This window comes from Geotrypetes seraphini, chromosome 3 (genome assembly GCF_902459505.1).
Source record: "Geotrypetes seraphini chromosome 3, aGeoSer1.1, whole genome shotgun sequence".
Lineage (NCBI taxonomy): Eukaryota > Metazoa > Chordata > Amphibia > Gymnophiona > Dermophiidae > Geotrypetes > Geotrypetes seraphini.
In genome coordinates this window covers 365040555-365061841 of record NC_047086.1, presented here as the reverse complement: position 1 = coordinate 365061841, position 21287 = coordinate 365040555, and the positions used below count along the sequence as shown (strand labels likewise).

General features: G+C 42.7%; 1 protein-coding gene across 1 annotated transcript in view; it reads right to left on the bottom strand.

Annotated features, from left to right (window-relative positions):
* Positions 1-872: 872 nt before the first annotated feature.
* ZC3H6 (zinc finger CCCH-type containing 6) overlaps positions 873-21287 on the bottom strand; it is a 128061-nt gene continuing 107646 nt past the window's right edge. The window contains exons 11-12 of the mRNA XM_033936837.1: positions 14131-14367; positions 873-3281 (exon numbers count right to left, since the gene is read on the bottom strand). Of these exons, the coding sequence (XP_033792728.1) occupies positions 1771-3281; positions 14131-14367 (1748 nt within the window). The 3' untranslated portion in view covers positions 873-1770. The remainder of the gene's footprint in view (positions 3282-14130; positions 14368-21287) is intronic.

The window sequence follows — 21287 nt, the reverse complement described above, 5'->3', positions numbered from 1 at the left end:
AACAGAAAACCTGTACAAAAAATATTTTCCTAATTAATATTCAGAAACAATTTAGTGCTGAAGCCTGTATTTTAAACAGGCTTGTCTGCTCATGTTTTCAAAAGTTAGATAACATGGGCAGACTTTCCAGAGAAGCACGACACACTTCTGGAGCCAGTGTCTTTGTGGTGCACATACAAAGTATGGAATCAGGATCCCTAGAGAGGGATTAATATCCAGCAAAGCATGGAAGTCTCAGTATTATACTAGCCAATGTTTCTCGTGCCTCGTGGTTAAAGAAGCTGCCTCAGCACCCTGCTTCTCAGTATGTGTATTTGGCGTACATCTGATACTCTTTTTTCACCAGTCCAGCTCTGTAGAACTTAATGCCCTCACTTATTTGTGGGGAGGCTTCTTTAAAAAGGTTTAAGATAGGAGTTAAAACATGATTATTCAAAGAGGCGGTTTCTTATTTATCAGTTGTCCATTGGACTGTCTGGCATCAGGTCCTGAACACTTGGTTCCCCTTTCTCCCCTTGCCCTGATATCCATTTCATTTGTGTGTTGATTTTTGTATGATCAACACTATCCTATCAGGAAATTAGAGTTCCTTTCCTATTTGTGTAATTAGATTGTATACCGCCTTGCTCTGCTATAATAGTTAAAGGCAGTATAGTAAATCCAAATAAAATTTAAATAAAATAAACAAATTGTATGTGGGGGGATTGGCTGTCCACATGAATGTTAGTTCTACTATATAATCACATTCTGTTCTCTATCTATAGTTTTACTGTTCTGCATCTTTATTTTTTAATATTTTACATATCACCACTTTGATCAAACTCATGTATTTTTAGATTTGCCAAGATTTATAAATTTTAAGCTTAATAATGTACACTCATCCACTCTCTTTTTTAATGTTTTCTTAAAAAAAAGTTAAATGACACAGTGAATACAAGTACTGCAGTTACATAAATACAAAAAAAGCAAATACAAATTAAATGGCTGAATATAAAAGTATACCTCAATATGACCAATACAATGTAACCTACAGCAAGAATTTAGAACTGTGGGCATGTGAAAAAATTAAATAAAACATTAGACAACTCATGTAACAATTAATAGTAGTGTCCTAATTAATGTACTTCACTTTTATTCTATGTACAGTAAAGAATAAAATACCTTTAAAAGAATTTCAAGAGTATCAATAATTCAATATCATGTGGCATACCTACTTTTTCACTAAGTATATTGATATGAATAAAACTTGTATTTTACATCAACTGGCACTGAGCATGACTTGAAGACAAAATCTTATTTGTACTTAACCAATATTTCCATTTGAGTGTTTGGCTTGTTTGTTGACTAATTCAAGTCTCAAAGGTTTTGTCAGAAATGTCTTTTACACAGTATTGCTTGGTACTATATACAATCATACAAAAGCGGCAATTTTTAAACAGTAATTGTGAAAAAAGACAGCATTCACACACTATGTTACAGATTTTCATTTTTGTTTTCTTCATGATGTTTATTTACATTGAAAGTGCCTCATTTGGATCTAAAGTGATTATGTTACTATATGTCAATGATTATAATCTGACACTGAAGAAATATCTAGAAAATACCACATTTTTTAAACACCAGTGCATGTGGTTCTTAAATTATTAGCAGCTGCAAAGTGTTAATAATCACAATTTTAAAATAAATAAAACAAAGAAATGAACCAGATACAAAACAGCAGAAATCTGCAATATTCACAGCAATAAGTAATTTCTTTCTTTAAAGCAAGTGCTAATAAAATGGAGAGGCTGTGGGATCAAAAGTCTTGAAAACATCTTTTAGTTGTTTACTATCAGATTCTTCATTTGAATCAATGTCTTGCATCTGATTTATTTGTCCAGATTGTCTTGCCTGCCTTGAGTCACTGTACTGTGGTCGTATGAGACCTGTTAAAGCTTGAATGGGAAGGTTATGTACTGCTGGGGCAGCGCTAGAGTGGGGCAGTCCATGTTTAGGGTGAGATTTGTTAGAACTTCTTGTCTCATCTACATGAGAATCTATAGATTCTTCTTCATTTTTATCCTGATTTGGGATGCACATTGGCTGCAATGAGGTTTCTTGTTGATCAGGCTCACTTTTCCTGGGATTTTTCAGGATACCTATTCTTTTCTGTTCTCCATTCTCCCTAGAATTGATGTGACCCTGATCTACTGAAGAGAAGGAACTGTGGTCTCTTGGATCATAGAGACTGATGCCTTTTAGTACAGAAGTTGGGCTTCCTAATCTTACATTAGCTGAAGATAGCTTGGGTGCATAAGGAGGCAAAATATCTTGGTTCGATTTAGAAATCATGGCTCCCGAGGCTTGTAACGCACCAGATACTGATCTGACTAAACTAGGATACAATTTAGCAGGTTGAGAATCCTTTGTTATCCCGGGGTGACTTTCAGTGCTGGACAGTCTGTGCAGTCTGGGATCAACATTCCTTTGTAACCGGGGAACTCCCAATTTACCTGTATTATGAGAGTCTGTAGATTGATCTTTTTGGCCACTTCTGCCTATTATACCAATACCTTTCGCTTTAGCTGCTAAGCGTGGATCAGCTGGCATATGTTGATGAAACTCTCCACTTAAGCTTCTTGATTTATTTAGCCTTTGATCAGCTATAAGTGGAGGTAGAGGTAAATTAATTGAAGAAACTGGATCAGGTTTGGGTAAAGGTACAGGAAGGAGGTCTTCAGGAGCCCACACAATAAGTTTAGCAAAGGGTGGTTTGGTTATGACAATGTCCATTTTAATGTGACTAAACTGCCTCAGCTGTGATCTTGGATCTCTTAATGTTACACCAGGTAAAGATTCTAAAGGGATTAAGACAGCTTTCTCCCTTAATTCCCGTTCTGTATCTTCTTCATCATCATCAATTCCCTTTTGTTTACCTTTATCAATGTGGGTATTATGCACATTCAACTTAACTCCACTGATGGATGAATCTGCATGATCTCTTTCATCAGAATTTAGTTTCCTAGAATTTCGTGCAAGCCTTGGATCAGAACAGACAGAATCTAAATGTTTTCTAACAGTAGCTCTTGCAACCGATCTCAAACGGGGATCTGCAACTTGAATTTCTGCACACTTTTCTTTTACTAGTCTTGGATCATTAGAAGAAAGGAGTATGCACTGTTCCACAGATTCTTGTTGTTGATTCCTTAGTGTTTCAGTTTGTTTCCTCAGCGTTTTAAAAATTGAGTTGACACTGTTTCCCTCCTCCTCTTCACTACTAGAGTACCACTTCATAGTGTTATCTAAACAGAAAGATAAATACATTTTAATAAGTGGCAATTCAAATATTTATGTATATGTATTTGCTTCTTCAAACTAGTGAAATACAGAAAATAAATGTATTAAATCACATATAATAAAACTGAAACAAATCAACAGTTTAGCAGACACAGGCAACAAACCACACGAAAACAAATACACCAGACTGCAATGGAACCAGGTCACTAATAATAACCAATTACTTTTTTCTTATAAATATCAAACTTTCCTAGTATGTCAGTAAGTGGCACAGTTTTAATTCTTTTTTTCTTTAAAGTGGCATTTAGAGCTTATTGATTCAAAAGTGACGTTCCCCACAAGTCTATAGCAATAAATACGTGTTAAACATAAAGGAATACATTTTTTATTTTTCTGTACATATGAAGCCACTTTATACCCTTCAGGGTCCTAGTTAATCTATAATAGAGCTTCTGTAAAAGTGCTAGGTTACTCAACAGCTTCAAGAGGAGGTTTGAGTGCCTACAGCAGAGAGAATTGCAATTTCTAGCATGTACCAAAGTTCAGAATTACTGAGAAATTTTATTCAAATGTTATATTCAAGTTTCAAGTTTATTTTTATTTTGGTATACTGCCTATCTAGTAGTCTAGGCAGTGTAAACACATATAAATTCAAAAGCAAGTCAAAAAGGATAAAAACAAATTAAATAAACAGCCAAAAAAGATACCGACATTGTACATAAATGTGTTACAAGAGGTGGGGAAGAGAAACTGGTTACAATAGTTTCCTATCAAAAACAAAGGGTGAGACACAGTGAGAGGGGGGAATGTGTCTAGGCATAAGGTTTGATTGATGGAATCACGTGACGAAAGCAACTTTATACAAAAATGTCTTAAGATTGGATTTAAAGTTTAAAAAGTTGTCTCCTTTTCTAAGGTAGTGGGGGAGGGCGTTCCAAAGGGTGAAAACTATAACTGAGAAGATTGTTTTCTGTGTTGTATCATATAATATTTGACGAATCAAGGGGACTGAAAGAAGATTTTGTTTGGCCGAACGAAGTGATCTTGAAGGGGACAAAGGTATGAGAAGTCGATCAATGAATGCCAGTGTACGTTCTGATCTTGCTTTAAATGTAAGTAGGAGGATTTTGTATGTTATTCGATGGGTGACAGGAAGCCAATGGGCAGTTTGAAATAGAGATGTGACATGATCAAACTTTTTTCTTCTCGTAGATGATTTTGATGGCGATACTTTGGATCAATATTCTCTTTATAATACTAAGCGGCTCATTTTCAAAGCACTTAGACACACAAAGTAACACAGAAACCTATGGTACTTTCTGTGTCTAAGTACTTTGAAAATGAATCCCCAAATATCCTTGGTATGGGTTCCAGCTAAACAGCACCCTAGCAGAGGTGTATGAGGTCAAGAACTAGGTAACTACCTAGACTGCTACTACTGGTCTCAGCAGCAGCACTCTGTCAAGACTGAGTAATTTAGTTTAGTTTGACTTATATTCTGCCTATACGATCACAATGTGGATTAGCTTTTGGGTGGAAATAGAATGCTGGTTTTGATGATTAATTATGAAAGATTAGGTTCTTACCTGGCTAGTCTTCTTTCTGTTAATCTACTACGGATTCCATACATATGGTGTTCAATCCCAACCCGCGAACCAGATTTTGCAGCTTTCAGCACCTCCCACATGCAGTGAAGTATAGTGACCCCTTCAGTTGTGTCCCAAAGCAATCAGTCATCACTGGGAAATAATACCTTGTCCAATAGATGCTGGCATTGTAAGTCGGAGGTAGGGACTTTGGATCATCTTTTATTCTACTGTCCCCATATTTTAGCCTTTTGGAACTCAATCTGGGATCAAATAAATTGTTTATTGGAAAACCATGTAGTGTTATCTTATGATACTGTGATATTTGGAATGTGTATGAGAAAAAAGAGTCAGATATCATTGAGTAATAATAAACTTTTAATGATCATGACTGGAGTTGCCATCCAACATATTACTAATAACTGGAAAAATCATACTAGGTTAAACTTTAATTTTTGGTGGAATTCATTATGCCACATATATAGAATGGAAAGATCAATAGCGACACAAAATGGAAATTATAATCATTTTATTAAAATATGGGAGCCATTTGCGTCTTTTTGTCATGATTAAAAGCCATTTTCCTATTAGTCAGACATCATATAATAATAGGAGGGGGGAGGGATACAAATATAGGTTTCTTTACATGAATGAAGGGTTTTGAGGGAGGGTGGGGAGAGGGTTACATCTATATGTTTAGATTATAATGATAAGATATACAAGTGCATTGATTCATTGTGTTTATTATGATTATTGTACACTTGATGAAAGATTTTTAAAATGATTAAAGAATTAAAAAAAAAAAGTCATCACTGGGAAAAAACACAAAGAAGAAGAAGTACAGGAAAACTTTCCTGCCAACATCATACAGTTTTGTTCTGTAACTCAAAGAGAACAAAGAATTAGTAATAAACATGAAAACATTCAAGAAACATAGCAGCAATAAGCACCGACCTGCTATGTGCAACAAGCACCAACATCAAAGGAGCCAGAGGCTGAATAAATGCACTTATTGCATTATTTGTCATCTGGCAGGCAGAAGAAGAATTTCAAGCCTGAAAATGAGAAATATCTGTGACAAAAAGGCAGGCGATACAGAATAGACAGAGGGCAGGCCTTACGGAATCCATAGTAGATTAACAGAAAGAAGATTATCCAGGTAAGAACCTAATCTTTCATTCTGTTACATCTACTCCGGATTCCATACGTATGGTGATGAACCAGAGCAATGGCCATGTCTAGGGTGGGAAAGAAGAGCCTACCCGCAAAACCAAGGCCCCAAAGGTAGCATCCACTCGAGCCGCCACATCCACTCTGTAAAACCTTGTAAAGTTATGACGAGAAGACCAAGTAACCACTCCACAAATTTCAGCTGGAGGGACAGCCCGAGACTCAGCCCACAAAGATGCGACACTTCTAGTTGAGTGTGCTTTGAGAGAAACCAGCGGCTGCTTTCCACAGATGATGTTTGATGAAATGGCCATGTGAATCCATCTGGCAATAGAGGCCTTGGGCGCTGGCTTACCACCTGGACTGATTAGTACACACATGGTCAAGAAAGACGAAAATCATTGATTATTTCTAAATAGTGAAGGAAGACCCTTCGTACATCCTGTTTCTGTAATATCTTATGCTGTTTATTCGACCCCATGGGTTGAAAAGCAGGCAGAAGAATTTCCTGGTTGATGTGGAAATCGAAAACAACTTTCGGAAGGAAAGAAGGAACAGCACGAGGGTTAAACCCGCCTCCATGATCCTGAGAAAGGGCTCTTTACAAGAGAGAGCTTACAGCTCTGAAATATGTCTTGCCAAGATGACTGCCACTAAAAACACTGCCTTGACCGTAAGGTCCAAAAGGGATGCGTCTTTGGATGGCTCAAAAGGGGTTTTAGTAAGGTCCTTCAAAACAATGTTAAGGTTCCACAAGTGAAAAGGATGATGCAATGGTAATCGCAAACGGAGTGCACTTCTGAGAAATCTAGGCACATACGGATGAGCTACAAACAAAACTGAACCATTTTGTGCTCTGAAACACGAGAGATCTGCCACTTGTACCTTAAAGGAAACCACTGCCAGGCCTTTCTCCAGAGCTTCTTGCAGAAAAGCTAGGATCACCGAAATGGGAGCCCATAATGGCTCCACCTGGTCTCTTTCACACCACAGCTGAAAACTCTTCCAAGACTTGGCATAGGTCACCATAGTAGAGGGCTTTTTTTGCCCGCAAGAGAATGGCAATGACTAAGTCTGTGTAGTCTCTTTGAATTAGGGCCTTGCGCTCAAGAGCCATTGCTGTAAGACCAAAGTGCTGGGAATTCTCCATGGGAACTGGTCCCTGACTAAGAAGACCGTGATCAAGAGGAAACCTGAAGCCACTGTCCTGCTGAAAACAGATGAAATTCACATACCACAGATGGCAAAACCAGTCCAGGATCACTAAAATCATAAGACCTGGATAAATCAATTCAGTTTGTTTGATATGTCGAAAATATTAACAAAAAAAGTTAAATCTAAGCGCTTGCAGTATAAAAGCAAGAGGGGGGATCATTTCTAAAAACAAGAGACATATGACAAGATTTACAAAATATTATGAGTAAAAAGGGAAGACTATGGGCCAAGGCGGGAAAACCTAAAGGAGATCCTGGCTTGGCCAGCACTGAAGTAATGCATCCAGCCCTAAGCTTTCTGGCTTGGCTCTTCGACTGAAGAAACGCATGACTTTTGAGTTCTTGGCAGAAGCCATGAAGTCCATTGCTGGTTTGCCCCAACAACTCACGATGAACTAGAACATCTTTTGAGAGAGGGACCATTCCCCTGGGTCTAGGACTTGTCAACTGAAAAAGTCTGCTTGAACATTTTCTACTCCGGCCACGTATGCAGTAGAGACAGCCTGAAGGTGCACCTCTGCCCACCAGAAGAGCATCTGTGCTTCCAGATGCAATGGAGCACTTATGGTACCCCCCCTGCTGGTTCATATATATTACTTCTGTTGCATTTTATTTATCTATTCATTCATTCAATTTTCTATACCGTTCTTCCAGGAGAGCTCAGAACGGTTTACATGAATTTATTTATAAGCATTTTTCCCTGTCTGTCCCAGTGGGCTCACAATCTATCTAATGTACCTGGGGCAATGGGTGGATTAAGTGACTTGCACAAGGTCTCAAGGAGCAGCGTGGGTTTGAACCCACAACCCCAGGGTGCCGAGGCTGTAGCTTTAACTACTGCACCACACTCTCCCCTTTTTTGTCAGAAAACACTCATACCGCTTTTCCCTCCGGGGTCCTTTCAGATTTCGTAAAACTAGCCTGATGGCTTGAAGCTCTAGATGGTTTATGGACCACCTTTTTTGAAGGTGAGTCCCCAAGCCCTGAATGGAATGGTCTCCACAATAGGATCCCCAATCGAAAAAGCTGGTATCGGCTGTGAGAGTCACCCACGCCGTGATAAAGAGAGGCATGCCCATCGGCAAGGAAGTGCCTTGAAACCACCAGCATAAGCTCTGTGTCTCTGACCTCACTGTCTCTGTGCATGGGAGCCACATCTGAAGAGAATGATGCTGAAGTGACCACCGAGACAGGAAAGACTCCTGTAGGGGCCGCATGTGCTCCCTGGCTCAGGTAACAACATCCAGTGAGCCTGAGATATAGGGTCTGCTAACACCTGAAGGTAATGCCAGGCTGTGGGGGGCAGAAGTGCTAATAGGTCCAAGATTTGTTTCCACAGCTTCCGTTTGCGTAGCTCAGGAAGAAAAACGCAGCCTTGTGCCACATCGAATCGAATGCCCAGATATTCCAAGCTCTGAGTCAGTTCCAGCTGGCTCTTCTTGAAGTTAACAATCCAGCCTAGCCTTTGCAGGAGAGCCACAACCTGCTGCACTGCCCACTTGCAATCTGGCTGGGACAGATCTCAGATGAGCCAATCATCCCGATAGGGATGTACTTGAACCCCCATTTTGCGAAGATGTGCAGCCTTTACTACCATTACTAGGAGCAAGTGTGGGGAGCCATAGCCAATCTCAAGGGAAGAGATACAAATTGGAAATGCTGCTGGAGAACATGAAATCTCAGATACTCCCTGTGTCCCGGGAAGATGGAAATATGAAGATAGGCCTTTGTTAAATCCAGAGACGCCAAGAATTCTCCGTGAGCCACTGCCGCAATAACCAATCAGGCTGTTTCCATGTGGAAACGTGGAATCTTCTGAAAAGCACTGAATGCCTTGAGATCCAGGATGGGCCTCCAGTCCTCTGTGAACACACAACGGAGGCCTGGAACAGTCACAAGGTTGACCAAAAGAAGTGTCACAAGGCAGTAAGAGACGCCAAAAAGGCCTATGAGGAAAAGATAGCGCAAGGACAGGATGGACCTAGGGTCAGATCCGGTGAACGGCATTTCTTATGTTCTTATGAAGCAGTATCTGCCTGAGCCTGATTCGTCATTGGGGACCGGTTCTATGGCATGAATGTTTAAGAACCAATGATGCATGGCTCAGACCCTAGCCTCTTTTTCCAGCCTCCCGGCTGGAGAACCTAGAGGGGGGATCTGGAGGGGGACGAAATAATTCTACCTTATGCCCTTCTGGTATGATTGTCAGCACCCATTTGTCCAAGGAGATCAATCAGTTCCCATTCCTTCCAAAATGCTGACAACTGCCCCCCCCAATATGTAGAGGTGTGGTTCCAAGCTTGGCATCATTGGGACTTTTGGAGGAAGGGTTGACACGAGAGAGATCTGCTGGCATCTGGGATTGCTATAGCACTGTCTGTAAGCTTGGAAAGATCTCTGGGTGGAGAAGCTCTAGTTATTTTGGCGGGACTAGCAGGAGGGATGAAAATTACTCCGACTTCCCCCAGGGGGTGGCAAGGTCTGCTGTCTGGCAGTGACTTGGGGCAGCGGTCTGCTATACTGGCAATGAGTTCATCAAGACCCTTGCCAAAAAGCATCTGCCTTTTAAAAGGCAATCTGTATAGGGTCACTTTAGAAGCAGTCACCAGCACATTAATTCAGAGCATCCTGCAACCAGAGTCCACATGTGCAGAGACATTGCCCAGGACCCCGAGGTAATACAAGGTATCTGCCACATAATCCACCCCTTCCAACACCAGCTGGGGAAGATGTCCTCCTTTGCTGAGGTACAGGCATAGTCTCGTGTAACAGGCCCATGTAGCCCCTGATGCATTGATGCCCAAAGTTAGTACTTCAAACTGCTTCTTTAATACCATATTCACCCTGCGATCCCAAGAATTCTTCAGTAACACTCCTCCTTCACTAGGGAAGGCTGTGTGCTTGGTGATTTGAGCCACTTTCACTGATCAAACAGTTGCTGAAACTCTAGGGCCATGCAATAAAGCCTAGACATAGCTTTTGCCACCTTTAAAGAGCATTCAAGGATCTCTCACTGCTCTGTGACCAGAGCAGTGATGTCAGGGTGCACTGGAAAAAAGGAGGTCTGAGATTTGGAGCCGCTCATGACTGTACACTGAGAAGTGGAAGGATGTACTTCAAGTTTTAATTCCTGGTGGACCAAGACCAACTTGAATAGTTGGCATATAAAGGGGTCCTCACCCTGATCAGGGGCCACAGAGGCATCCTACTTGATAGAACCAAAAATGGAATAAGAGTCATCCAGGATGGAGCCAGTGTCTTGATTTAAGAGGCATGGAATCTGACCTCCAACTCGGCCAATTTGGTTCTGAGTGGTCATTGGCACTGGGAACCGGATCACTGAGCTCAGGAAGAGACTCTCCCTGGCATTGTGCTGGAGAGGGGTGATAGGAGGAGAAATGGGCATGGGGCCGGTGAGCAGTGGTGAAAAATGCTGCACGTGATCCAGGGAATGAGAGGGGAAGAAATGTCAGATGTGGCAGTAGAGGGAGTGGGAGAGATGCATCCTAGATATCTCTCTCTCTTTCCCCACTCTGTTTGCAGCATGGGAAGGAATGAGAGAAGGACAGTGAGAGAGAGAGGGAGACATGTTGCCAATGGGAATGGAGGAGATAGGAAGAAAAAGTTGGACTCATGGCGGGACAGAGAGAGATGCTGGTTGGATGACGGGAATGAGGTCCAGAGGAGAGGAAGCATGCAGGAGGCAGAAATAAATAAATACTGGATGTACATTCAGAAGGAAGTGCAACCAGAGAATCATGAAATCACCAGACAAAAAAGTTAGAAAAAATGATTTTATTTTCAATTTAGTGATTGAAATGTATCAGTTTTTAGAATTTATATCTGCTGCTTATATTTTGCACTATATTTTTCTATAGTTGTTCCTGAGGTGACATTGTAAAGTTAACTTATATGCTTTGACCTCTTTGAAAAAAAAGCAACCTAATATAAATGATAATTAACATTTTCTCTGCATACAGTACAATTTTTTTTTGTTTTTAATTTTGTGGTTACCATTATGTATTAATCTCTTATAATAAAACCCTAAGCACACATGCGCACTCTTACCGGCATGTTCCGTCGGTCTGTGGCTGGCAAGAGTGCGCATGCGTGCTTTGACTCCTCCACTCACTCACTAAGCGGCAGCATCCTCGCTCTGGGACCCGATGACCCTCCTATCTCTCCCTCCCATGCGACCCTCCCAGCGAGATGACCTTAACAACAAACTTCCCTCCAGCGTTGGCTGCCGCAGCATGTTAAACAGGCTGCTTCGCGGCTTTCTCCTGCAGGTGAATCCCTCTGCCGCGTCACTAATGACATCATCAGTGATGCGGCAGAGGGACTCACCTGCAGGAGAAAGCTGCGAAGCAGCCTGTTTAGCGTGCTGCGGCTGCCAACGCTGGAGGGAGGTTTGTTGTTAAGGTCACTCGCAGGGAGGGTCACATGGGAGGGAGAGATAGGAGAGTCAGCGGGGGTTGGGCTGGGAGGGGAGAGAAGCGGTCTGTCTCAGGTGCTTCAAGGCCTGGCTTCTTCGGGCAGCAGCAACATTTACAATTCGCTGCTGTTGCCGGCTTCAGGCCTTCCTCTCTGGCGGGTCCTGCCTACTTCCTGTTTTCATGAAGACAGGACCCGCCAGAGAAGCCGGCAACAGCAATGAATTGTGAATGCTGCTGCTGCTGCCCAATGAAGTTCAAGGAGGAAAGGGAGAAGAGGGGGAGGGAATGGCTTGGAGGGAAGAAGAGATGGCAGAGAATGGAGGGAAGGAGGAAGGTATGCCAGACCAGGGGGAAAGGAAGGAGGATATGCCATATGGAACAGGGAAGAGAGGGCAGTGAATGGAAGTGGCAAGACAGAGGGTGAACAGTAGATGAAAGGGGTAGAGAGAGGGAGAAAGACACTGAATGGAAGTGTGGGAGAGAGGAGGGACAGCTGCTGAATGGAAGTCTGAGGGACAGGGGGAGCAGACGTTGGAAGGAAGTGGGGAGGAGAAAGAAAAAAGGGCACATGCAGGATTGAGGGAAGAGGATAGAGTTAGAAATAATGATAGACAGACAGGGGGCCAGGGAGAGACACAGACAGAAAGAATGACAGACAGACAGCGTCCAAGGAGAGAGAGAGAGACAAAAAAAAAAAAAAAAAGACAGACAGACAGACATCTACTCTAGCACCCGTTAATGTAACGGGCTAAAACACTAGTAAGATTATATTGTGTGTATATAAAAAATGGATGGAAGAAATTGCATTACAATTAATACTATTATTATGGGGTGGTGTCAGGGGTGGAGCCTGGGTGGGGGTAATCGTTTGATATTTATTAGACTTAGGGGGTACTTGGCTTGAAGAAGTTGAGAAACACTGTAATAAAACATTAATAAAAAATATTTTAAAATAGTCCAGCAAAAATAACAAAATCTAATGTAATACCACTTTTTAAAAATAGGCTCCAGTGACAAACCAGGAACCCATATTCTGGGGAATCTGACTTTGGTGTTAGGCAAAATAGTTGAAGCTGTATTAAGAGTTTTTTAAGTTATAAAGAAATAAGTGGGTAATGGAGAGCCAGTTGATATAGAGACGTACATTTGATATGACGTCTAAGTCTGATTTAGGATGTTTTGCTGAAAATGTCCAAAAATCAAGTAGAGAATATAGCAATCTTTGAACACGGAAAATGCCTATCTTTTTGTTTCAAAAATCACAGTTTTCAATACATTTTTATGGTCGGTGTGTCTATCTTTTGGTACTATTTTTGATACAAAGTAGTCCTAGTGAAAAATGTCAAAAAATAGGCCACTGGGATGTCTGGAGACCAACAGTCTTACTGGCCACAAAGACATCTTAGCAGCGCAGTGGGGCACTGCAGTGGCTTCATATACAAGATCCCAAGAACACATCTCACCATAACTCTTACACTGTATAGTGGGTCATCCAGGAATAGTAAAAACTGCTCCCAACTGTACACTATTAAAATAGCCCTTAAGTATGCAGTGTCACCTATATGTAGGTATAGTAGGTATTCTGTGGTTCTTGGAAGGGCTAAAATTTTCTACCACAAGTGTACCAATTAGAACGGGATATAGGCTTGGCTCTCTTCTCCACTGCACTGACAAATAGGCTACTCCAAGGATCTACTAGCTGCTCTAACAGGAGTGCCTATTATATCTAAGCTGTCATATAGCCTGGTATGTACTGTCACTTTCACCTCTTAGGAGAGGGGTCAGTGACCACTGAAGGATTAAGGAGGAGGGTCATGCCTTTGTTTCTATAATGGTCATTTGGTCAGTTTGGGCATCCTTTAGGTACTAAGCCATTACTGAAGCAGGTCCAGCCTAAAACATTCTATGTTTTGCCCTGGATATATTTACAATGTTTCACTATTGCAGAAAAACATCTAAATTTTAAGTCCGCTATAGTCCTGCCCAAAACACACCTCCAGCATGTCCCCTTGAAATTTAGACAAACTGCATAGAAAACCTTGTTAAAATGGGTTTTGAAAATAGCCATTTGAACATTTTGGCAGGAAAAAAACCAAACATTCACCTGTTGCTTTGTGCCACATTTTGGCTGTTTTTTCTGTTTTGAAAATAAGCCCCATAGTGTACTTAGATTTTCAAAAAATATTTGACAAAGTTACTCATGAGAGACTTCTTAGGAATTGAAAGAATCATGGGATAGAAACAAAACAGAAGAAAAAAAGAAAAAAAATTATATTCAATTTCTAATAACGTCCCATGAGGAACCATAGTCAACTATTTTGACATGCTCTCAGGAACAAAGCGAAAGTCCATGCAGAAGTGCAAACTGGCTGCTAAAAGATAGGAAGAGAGACTAAATTTTATGTAGCTTTCACATTTCTCTTTTTAAAATGTGCAAGTGAGACTTACCACCTTCTTTGCTAATTGTTTTCTGAATTGAATTTTTGTTAGAATTCCCCAATTCTTGCTGTTTTTGATTCAGTCTTACAAAAAGAGCTTTCTGCATAGCAGGTAAGATATCTGGCACACCAGAAGCATGATTCTGATTTGATGCATTGATGCAGTCTGACTCACTTCCACTAGTATGTGAATCAGAAGTAATATTTTGAAGTTGATGGTCTACAAATTCTCCACGCCATGATCCATCTGTAAAGCCAAAATTTTAAAAAATATTAAACATATGACACTAGTAGTTATTTTAGTAAAGCTACTTTGAGTCGATTTCTGTTTTAAAAAAGTAGCGTATAAATGTAACATAACTTCTCGAGTAAAGCTGAACAACAGATATTTAGAAAATTCAAAGAACAACTAAAATACTTTTCCATAAGATGTACGACATAAAAAGGTCTTTCCTTTCCATCTTTGCAAAACCAGACCAGACAAGGGGGTGGATTTCCCTTCCAGCAGATGGAAATAAAGATACTGAACTATTCCAGTGATATTACTGGTATAAGGGCTGATGCAGTCTGAAATTCTTCAGTATTTCCCTACCTCCAGCAGATGGTGTTAAGTTTGATCTAGTGCAAACTGTTCCTTTCCTAGGTCTGACACTCCAGGACATAGTCCAAGTACTTGAAGTTGAGTTCTTGGGCTGGTAGCTCCTGGGGCCATTTCTTTTAAATAAGCTCCTTTCTCAGATGGTGCTGGCTGGGTGGCAGGTCCCAGAGGGTTCCTTCCAAGAGACCAGTCTTTTGGGCAAACTCTATCCATTCCCAAGTAAGGTTGCTTCATCAGCTGACAGTGGATATCTTGGTCCTAACAGTGACCAACACAACAATGATTCCAGTAGAAGGGGTTTCTGCCTTAAAGAATGTCCACAATAGAAGCTGCTAAAGTAGGCTTTTACCTCTTCAGTGCATGGGGTTGAAGCAGTGGTGTGAGGGAGCTACTTATGTGGTATGAGCCCTGCTATGCTGAGTGCAGCAGCTCCTGGAATCTACCAAATCAGTTTGTCTGGAGTTTGGACCAGCCTTCCTTATGAAAGTTCTTTGAGGACCTCAAGAAATTAGTAAAGGATTTAGAGGCAGAGTTCAAAGCCCACCTGTTCAAGAGTGCTTTCAACTCCTAACTCCTCTCATTTTGGGTTCTGCATCCCCACCCTATATGTCATGTATGTCTGCTCACATTAGATTATAAATCCTTCTAAGCAGGGACCATCTATTAAATGTCAAAATGTACAGTACCGCGTACGCCTTTCAGTGCTATATAAGTGATAGATAGTAGTAGAGATCAGACCTCAGCAGTTCCCAGAGGACCATCATCATCTTGTGTTGTGCCCCTCCATGGGCAGGTCTAGGATTAAAAATGAGGTCACTTCCACTCAAGCAGGTGTTCTGGAGGATCCCTAAGGGGGGGAGGGGCTAGGGCTCATAAGCTGAGGCCTTTTTGGAATGTGTGGAAGTTAAAGGACTCAGGTCCTTCAGCAACCTACACACCCATTAAGGGACCCCAATGTGATTCAGTGAGGTCCCTCAGTGATGCATGTAGGGGACAGACTCTCCATGTTTCACCATGAGTGGGCCCACATCACCTCAAACTAGTGAGTTCTGGAAATAGTGAGCCAGAGGTATGCACTGGAATTCAAAGTTTTCTGATGCCTTTTTGGCATTGTCCTGAGGCTCTGTCATATTATATTGGATATGTTGCTCTTGATATTGCGGGAATAAAGTGTGTGTGTGTGTGAGGAGGTGGGGGGGAGTGTTTGAGGGGGATGGTATTTTTGATTGTATTGTTCTTCTAGGCTTTGGTTGTTGTATTAGGAGGATTGTATGCTGTTTTTCTCCTGTTTGAATTATTTCATAATAAAAAATCATTTCAACTTAAAAAAATAAAAATAAAAAATAAAAGCAGTTGAACTCAATCTTCAGCATGCTAGTCCCTCAGCTTGAGGAGGTCTGGGATGACACTCAAATCTATTTTATGGTCCCTAAGAAAGGAGGATCCTTTAGGCCCATCCTGGTTCTCAAGGAGGGGGTGGGAGGTTCAACGCCTCCTTCGAGTCCTGTATTTCCATTTGTAAATAATGCAACTGGCCTGGACCCGGTGAAGACCTAATTACATACTTCCATCCAGTGGCGTACCTAGCAAATGTGACATCCGGGGCCCATCATTTTTTGGCACCCCACCCCTCCCCATCTGTACGAAAAACATGATTTTTAGTAATAAGCCACACGTCACACATGAGTACCTAGGAAAAGGCAGCATCTTACATATACAGTGAGCAGTACAACATCAATACACCCATTGTAAAACTAAACAAGCCAGACTAGTACAGATCAATCCTACACCGTCAATCCTAACAGAAAACCATGTCTTTCGAACACACAGAACACAGAAAACACCTTTGCCTAGTATGGAATATGTAATCACAAACTAACCCCTCCCCCTTTTACAAAACTGTAGTGTGGATTTTAGCCACAGTGGTAACAGCTCTGACGCTCATAGAATTCTGGGCATCAGAGCTGCTACCACCACGGCTGGTGCTAAAAAACGCTCCACAGTTTTGTAAAAGGGGGGATAAAATAGAAATACATAGACAAAGGTTAAATTGAACCAGCAAGAAGCTGGACTCTGCATACAATGCAACACCACAGAAACAGTGACACATATCTCCTAAAGCAATAAATAAATAGAAATTTTTTTTCTACCTTTGTCTTCTCTGGTTTCTGCTTTCCTCATCTTCTTGTTACTCTCTTCCTTCCATCCACTGTCTGCCATCTCTCTGCCCCTATATGGCATCTTCTCTCCTTCTATGTCCCTTCCAGAAACTGTATGCCTCCCCCTTCCATCTCTCCTTTCACCCCCATTGGTCTGGCATCTCTCTCCTCTCCTTCCCTCTCCCACACCTCTCTTCTGCAATCCCTTTCTTCCCTCATTTTCCTTTTCAATTTATTTTCTGCATCCATCTAGATTACGTTCTTACTACCCTCTCATCAATTTCCTTTTTTACTGTCTACCTACAGCTCACCACCTCTTTCCCTCACCCCCTCCAGTATTTCCCTAACTCAATCCTTTTCCCCCATCATGTGCCCTCCTTTTATTTATCCCCTCCTTCCATCTGCCCCTTCTCTCTCTTTACACCCACTTCCATCATCTGCCCCTTCTCTCTCCTTCTCTCCACTTCCATCATCTGCCCCTTCTCTCTCTTTCCCCCTCCTTCCATCATCTGCCCTCTTCTCTCTCCCCAGTTCCATCATCTGCCCCTTCTCTCTTTCCCCCCACTTCCATCAGCATCTGCCCCCTTTCACTCCCTACAACCCAATTCCATGCAGTATCGTTCCCCCTTATGTCTCTTTCCCTGCAATTCCTTCAGCATCTGCCCCTTTCTCTCCCTCCACCACGCATCCATGCCACCCTGACCCCCTTTGTCACCCTTCAGCATGATTCCATATCACCTTGACCCCCCCTTTGTCACTCTTTACCATGTTTCCATAGCACCCTGACCACCCTTTGTCACCCTTCACCATGTTTCCATACCACCCTGACCTCCTTTCTTTCTCCGTCCCAAAGATCCCGCGATGACTGCTTCTGCTCCGATGGAAGAGGTAAGTGACGTCGGAGTGGGCTAGACCGGCAGACACAGTTAGTTGCGGCAAGATCCTGCGATGATTGCAGCTGCAGGTCCCCTCCCCCCCGACGTCACTTACCTCTTCCCAGTCATTGCGGGACCTTCTTCACTTCAGCGCGGCTGCCGACTCTGCTCTAAGTAGGGCAGCCGCGTTGAAGTACGGTTTGAAGCAGCGCGGGAGGTTCCGGATCCGGCCGGCTCTGCACCCCCTTGGAGCGTGCACCCGGGGCGGACCGCCTCCCCCCCCCTCCTTGGTACGCCACTGCTTCCATCCAGGATTTTTATAAATGCTTTCTACAATTCTGCATTTTGGGCAAACACTTTCAAGTTCAAGGTCCTTTTTGGTTTGATGATGGTCTCGTGGACTTTCTCCAAAGTGATGGTAGTGGTCATGGTCCACTTGCACAAGAGATACAAGTGTCTCCTTAATTGGATGATTGGTTGGTCCAAGCCAAATCAGAAGTCCATGTGAAGGCAGCCACATCAGCTATCTCCCTCTAAAGCAGGGGTGTCAAACTCAATCACATAAGGGGTGGAAATCTAAAACACAGGCTAAGTCGAGGGTCAAATTTTTTATTAATATACTTAGTCTTAGTAGAAGTATAGATCCCTTCCTTACCCTTATACACCTGTGGCACGGTCAGGCACTTGTGTGGAGCACCCTGCTCCAACCTAGCTTTTACACTGAGACTGGGTCCTTCTGCCTGCAAATGGGTACTGAGGCAGCGTTGTGAGGAGCTTCAAGCACTGCTGGGAGTGGGGCAGTGCGTTCAGGAGCTTGGAGTGCCAATGGGATTGGGGCTGTACAGTCACTGCGAGCCATATAAAATGGCCAGGAGGGCCGGATTTGGCCTCTGGGCCTTGTGTTTGACATGTGTGCTCTAAAGAATATCTTGGGGTGGTGCACTTCAAAACCAAGTAAAGTGCTGTATTCCTCCCAAAGGAGCACATGAGAAAGCCACAGTACCAGAAGTCTACAGAATGACACAGTGACAGAATTTGTCACCATCCCCGCAGATAACAGCAGGAAACCATTCCCATGTCATTCTTTAAGGAGAGAGGGAATAATCAGAATACAGAAACATGATGGCAGATAAAGGTCAAATGGCCCATCTAGTCTGCCCATCTGCAGTAACCATCATCTCTTTCTCTTTCCAAGAGATCCCACCGTGCCTATCCCAGGCCCTTTTGAATTCAAACACAGACTCTGTCTCCACCACTTTCTGGGAGACTGTTCCATGCATCTACCATTCTTTATGTAAAAAAGTATTTCCTTAGATTACTCCGGAGCCTATCACCTCTTAACTTCATCCTATGCCCTCTCTTTACAGAGTTTCCTTTCAAATTAAAGAGACTCAACTCATGCACATTTACATTACGTAGGTATTTAAACATCTCTATCATATCTCCCCTCTCCCGCCTTTCCTCCAAAGTATACAGATTGATATCTTTAAGTCTGTCCCCATCCGCCTTATGATGAAGACCACATACCATTTTAGTAGCCTTCCTCTGAACTGACTCCATCCTTTTTACATCTTTTGAAGGTGCGCCCTCCAGAATTGTACACAATATTCTAAATGAGGTCTCACCAAAGTCTTATACAAGTGCATCAATACCTCCTTTTTCCTACTAGCCATACCTCTCCCTATGCAACCTATCATCCTTCTAGCTTTCACCGTCACCTTTTCAACCTGTTTGGCCACCTTAAGATCATCACTTATAATCACACCCAAGTCCCACTCTTCTGTTGTACACATAAGCTCTTCACTCCATAATAAAAAAGATGGAGTCAGTCCAGATGAAGGCTACTAAAATGGTGTGTGGTCTTTGTCATAAGGCATATGGGGACAGACTTAAAGATCTCAATCTGTATACTTTGGAGGAAAGGCGGGAGAGGGGAGATAAGATAAGAGACGTTTAAATACCTACATGATGTAAATACGCATGAGTCAAGTCTCTTTCATTTGAAATGAAGCTCTGGAATGAGAGGGCATTGGATGAAGTTAAGAGGTGATAGGCTCAGGAGTAATCTAAGGAAATACGTTTTTACAGAAAGGGTGGTAGATGTGTGGTACAGTCTCCTGGTAGAGGTGGTGGAGACAGAGACTGTGTCTGATCTCAAGAAAGCCTGGGATAGGCACAAGAGATCTCTTGGAGAGAGAAGAGATAGTGATTGCTGTGGAAGGGGAGACTGAATGGGCCATTTGGCCTTTATCTGCCATCATGTTTCTCTTTAAATGCTGCTGCAGTACATGGAAATGCAGAAACCTGCAATGTTCTGGGGAGATTGAAATATGGAGGTAAACCTCTAGGAGATCCAAGAACACTAGAAACTCTCCTGTAGACAGCAGCTTGCAGCAACAATGTATTCTGTAGACCACTCGGAAAAGGGGGATTTCCAAGAAGTGGGTGACCGGCCATAGAACCAGAATACATTTCCAAATCACCAAGCTTTTCTGGCATGAGGAAGTATAAGGAGCATCCACCTAAGCCCTCATTCATGGTACTGGAAAAAGTTCAAGCAACCCAAAGACTAAGAGCCCCGGGTCTGCAGAATATTGCAGATCCTAAACTCTGTTACCGGCGACTTGCTGGAGTCCAGAAACCAAGTCGGAGGCAGGCAATATAGGATTAACTAGTGTCTGATGAAAGTCAAATCCACTCTGACAAAACAGTAGAAGACAGGCTGTGAGTGAGGAAATCACACCCGCCCCTGGCGACATTGGTGCTTTTTTTGTGTGTGTGCGTGTGGCTTAGCCACAGCACAGGAACCTGAGGATGCCTGGAATCGGAGCTGTGATAATGGAGGCGTAGCTCTGTGATTGTCTCTAGGAGGAAATATCTGAATATCCCTGTCGACACTTGTGGGAGGAACAAAAAGAACTACGATCCCCTCCCGATGGTCAGTGAAACTGGATTACAGGGAGCAACATAGGGCGGCACACACCACACCTACTACTACTATTATTTCTATAGCGCAGTGTCCCTCAAACTTTCTTAAGCCGCAGCACACTAAAAGTAGTAGCTGTGGCTCGAGGCACCTGGAAGTGCATGGATATCGCCGTGATGACGTCACGTGCATGCACGATGTCATCATGTCTATGTCCGCATGTGTGTGAAGGCCCTCCAGGCGGGCTCTGAAACTCCAGTGGGGGTGCCAGAAGGGAAGAGGGCCAGAGAGAAGGATAGGTGCCGGCGCCCACTGATTGCCTACAGAACGTACCTCTCGCCACGAGAGGAACGTCCTTTAGGCAGTCAGCTGGTGCCTCTCCTCCTCCCCAGTGTACTGCAGCACACCTGAAATCTCAGGAGGCGCACAGTTTGAGATACACTGCTATAGCACTTCCAGACACATGCAGCACTGCAAAGAGTCACAAATAATAAGAAGACAGTCCCTGCTCGAAAGAGTTTACAATCTAAACAGGCGAGACAGACAACCAGGATGTCATGGATACTGCCAAGGGGAACGGTCAATCAGCAGGCTGAGTTGGAGGGCAGA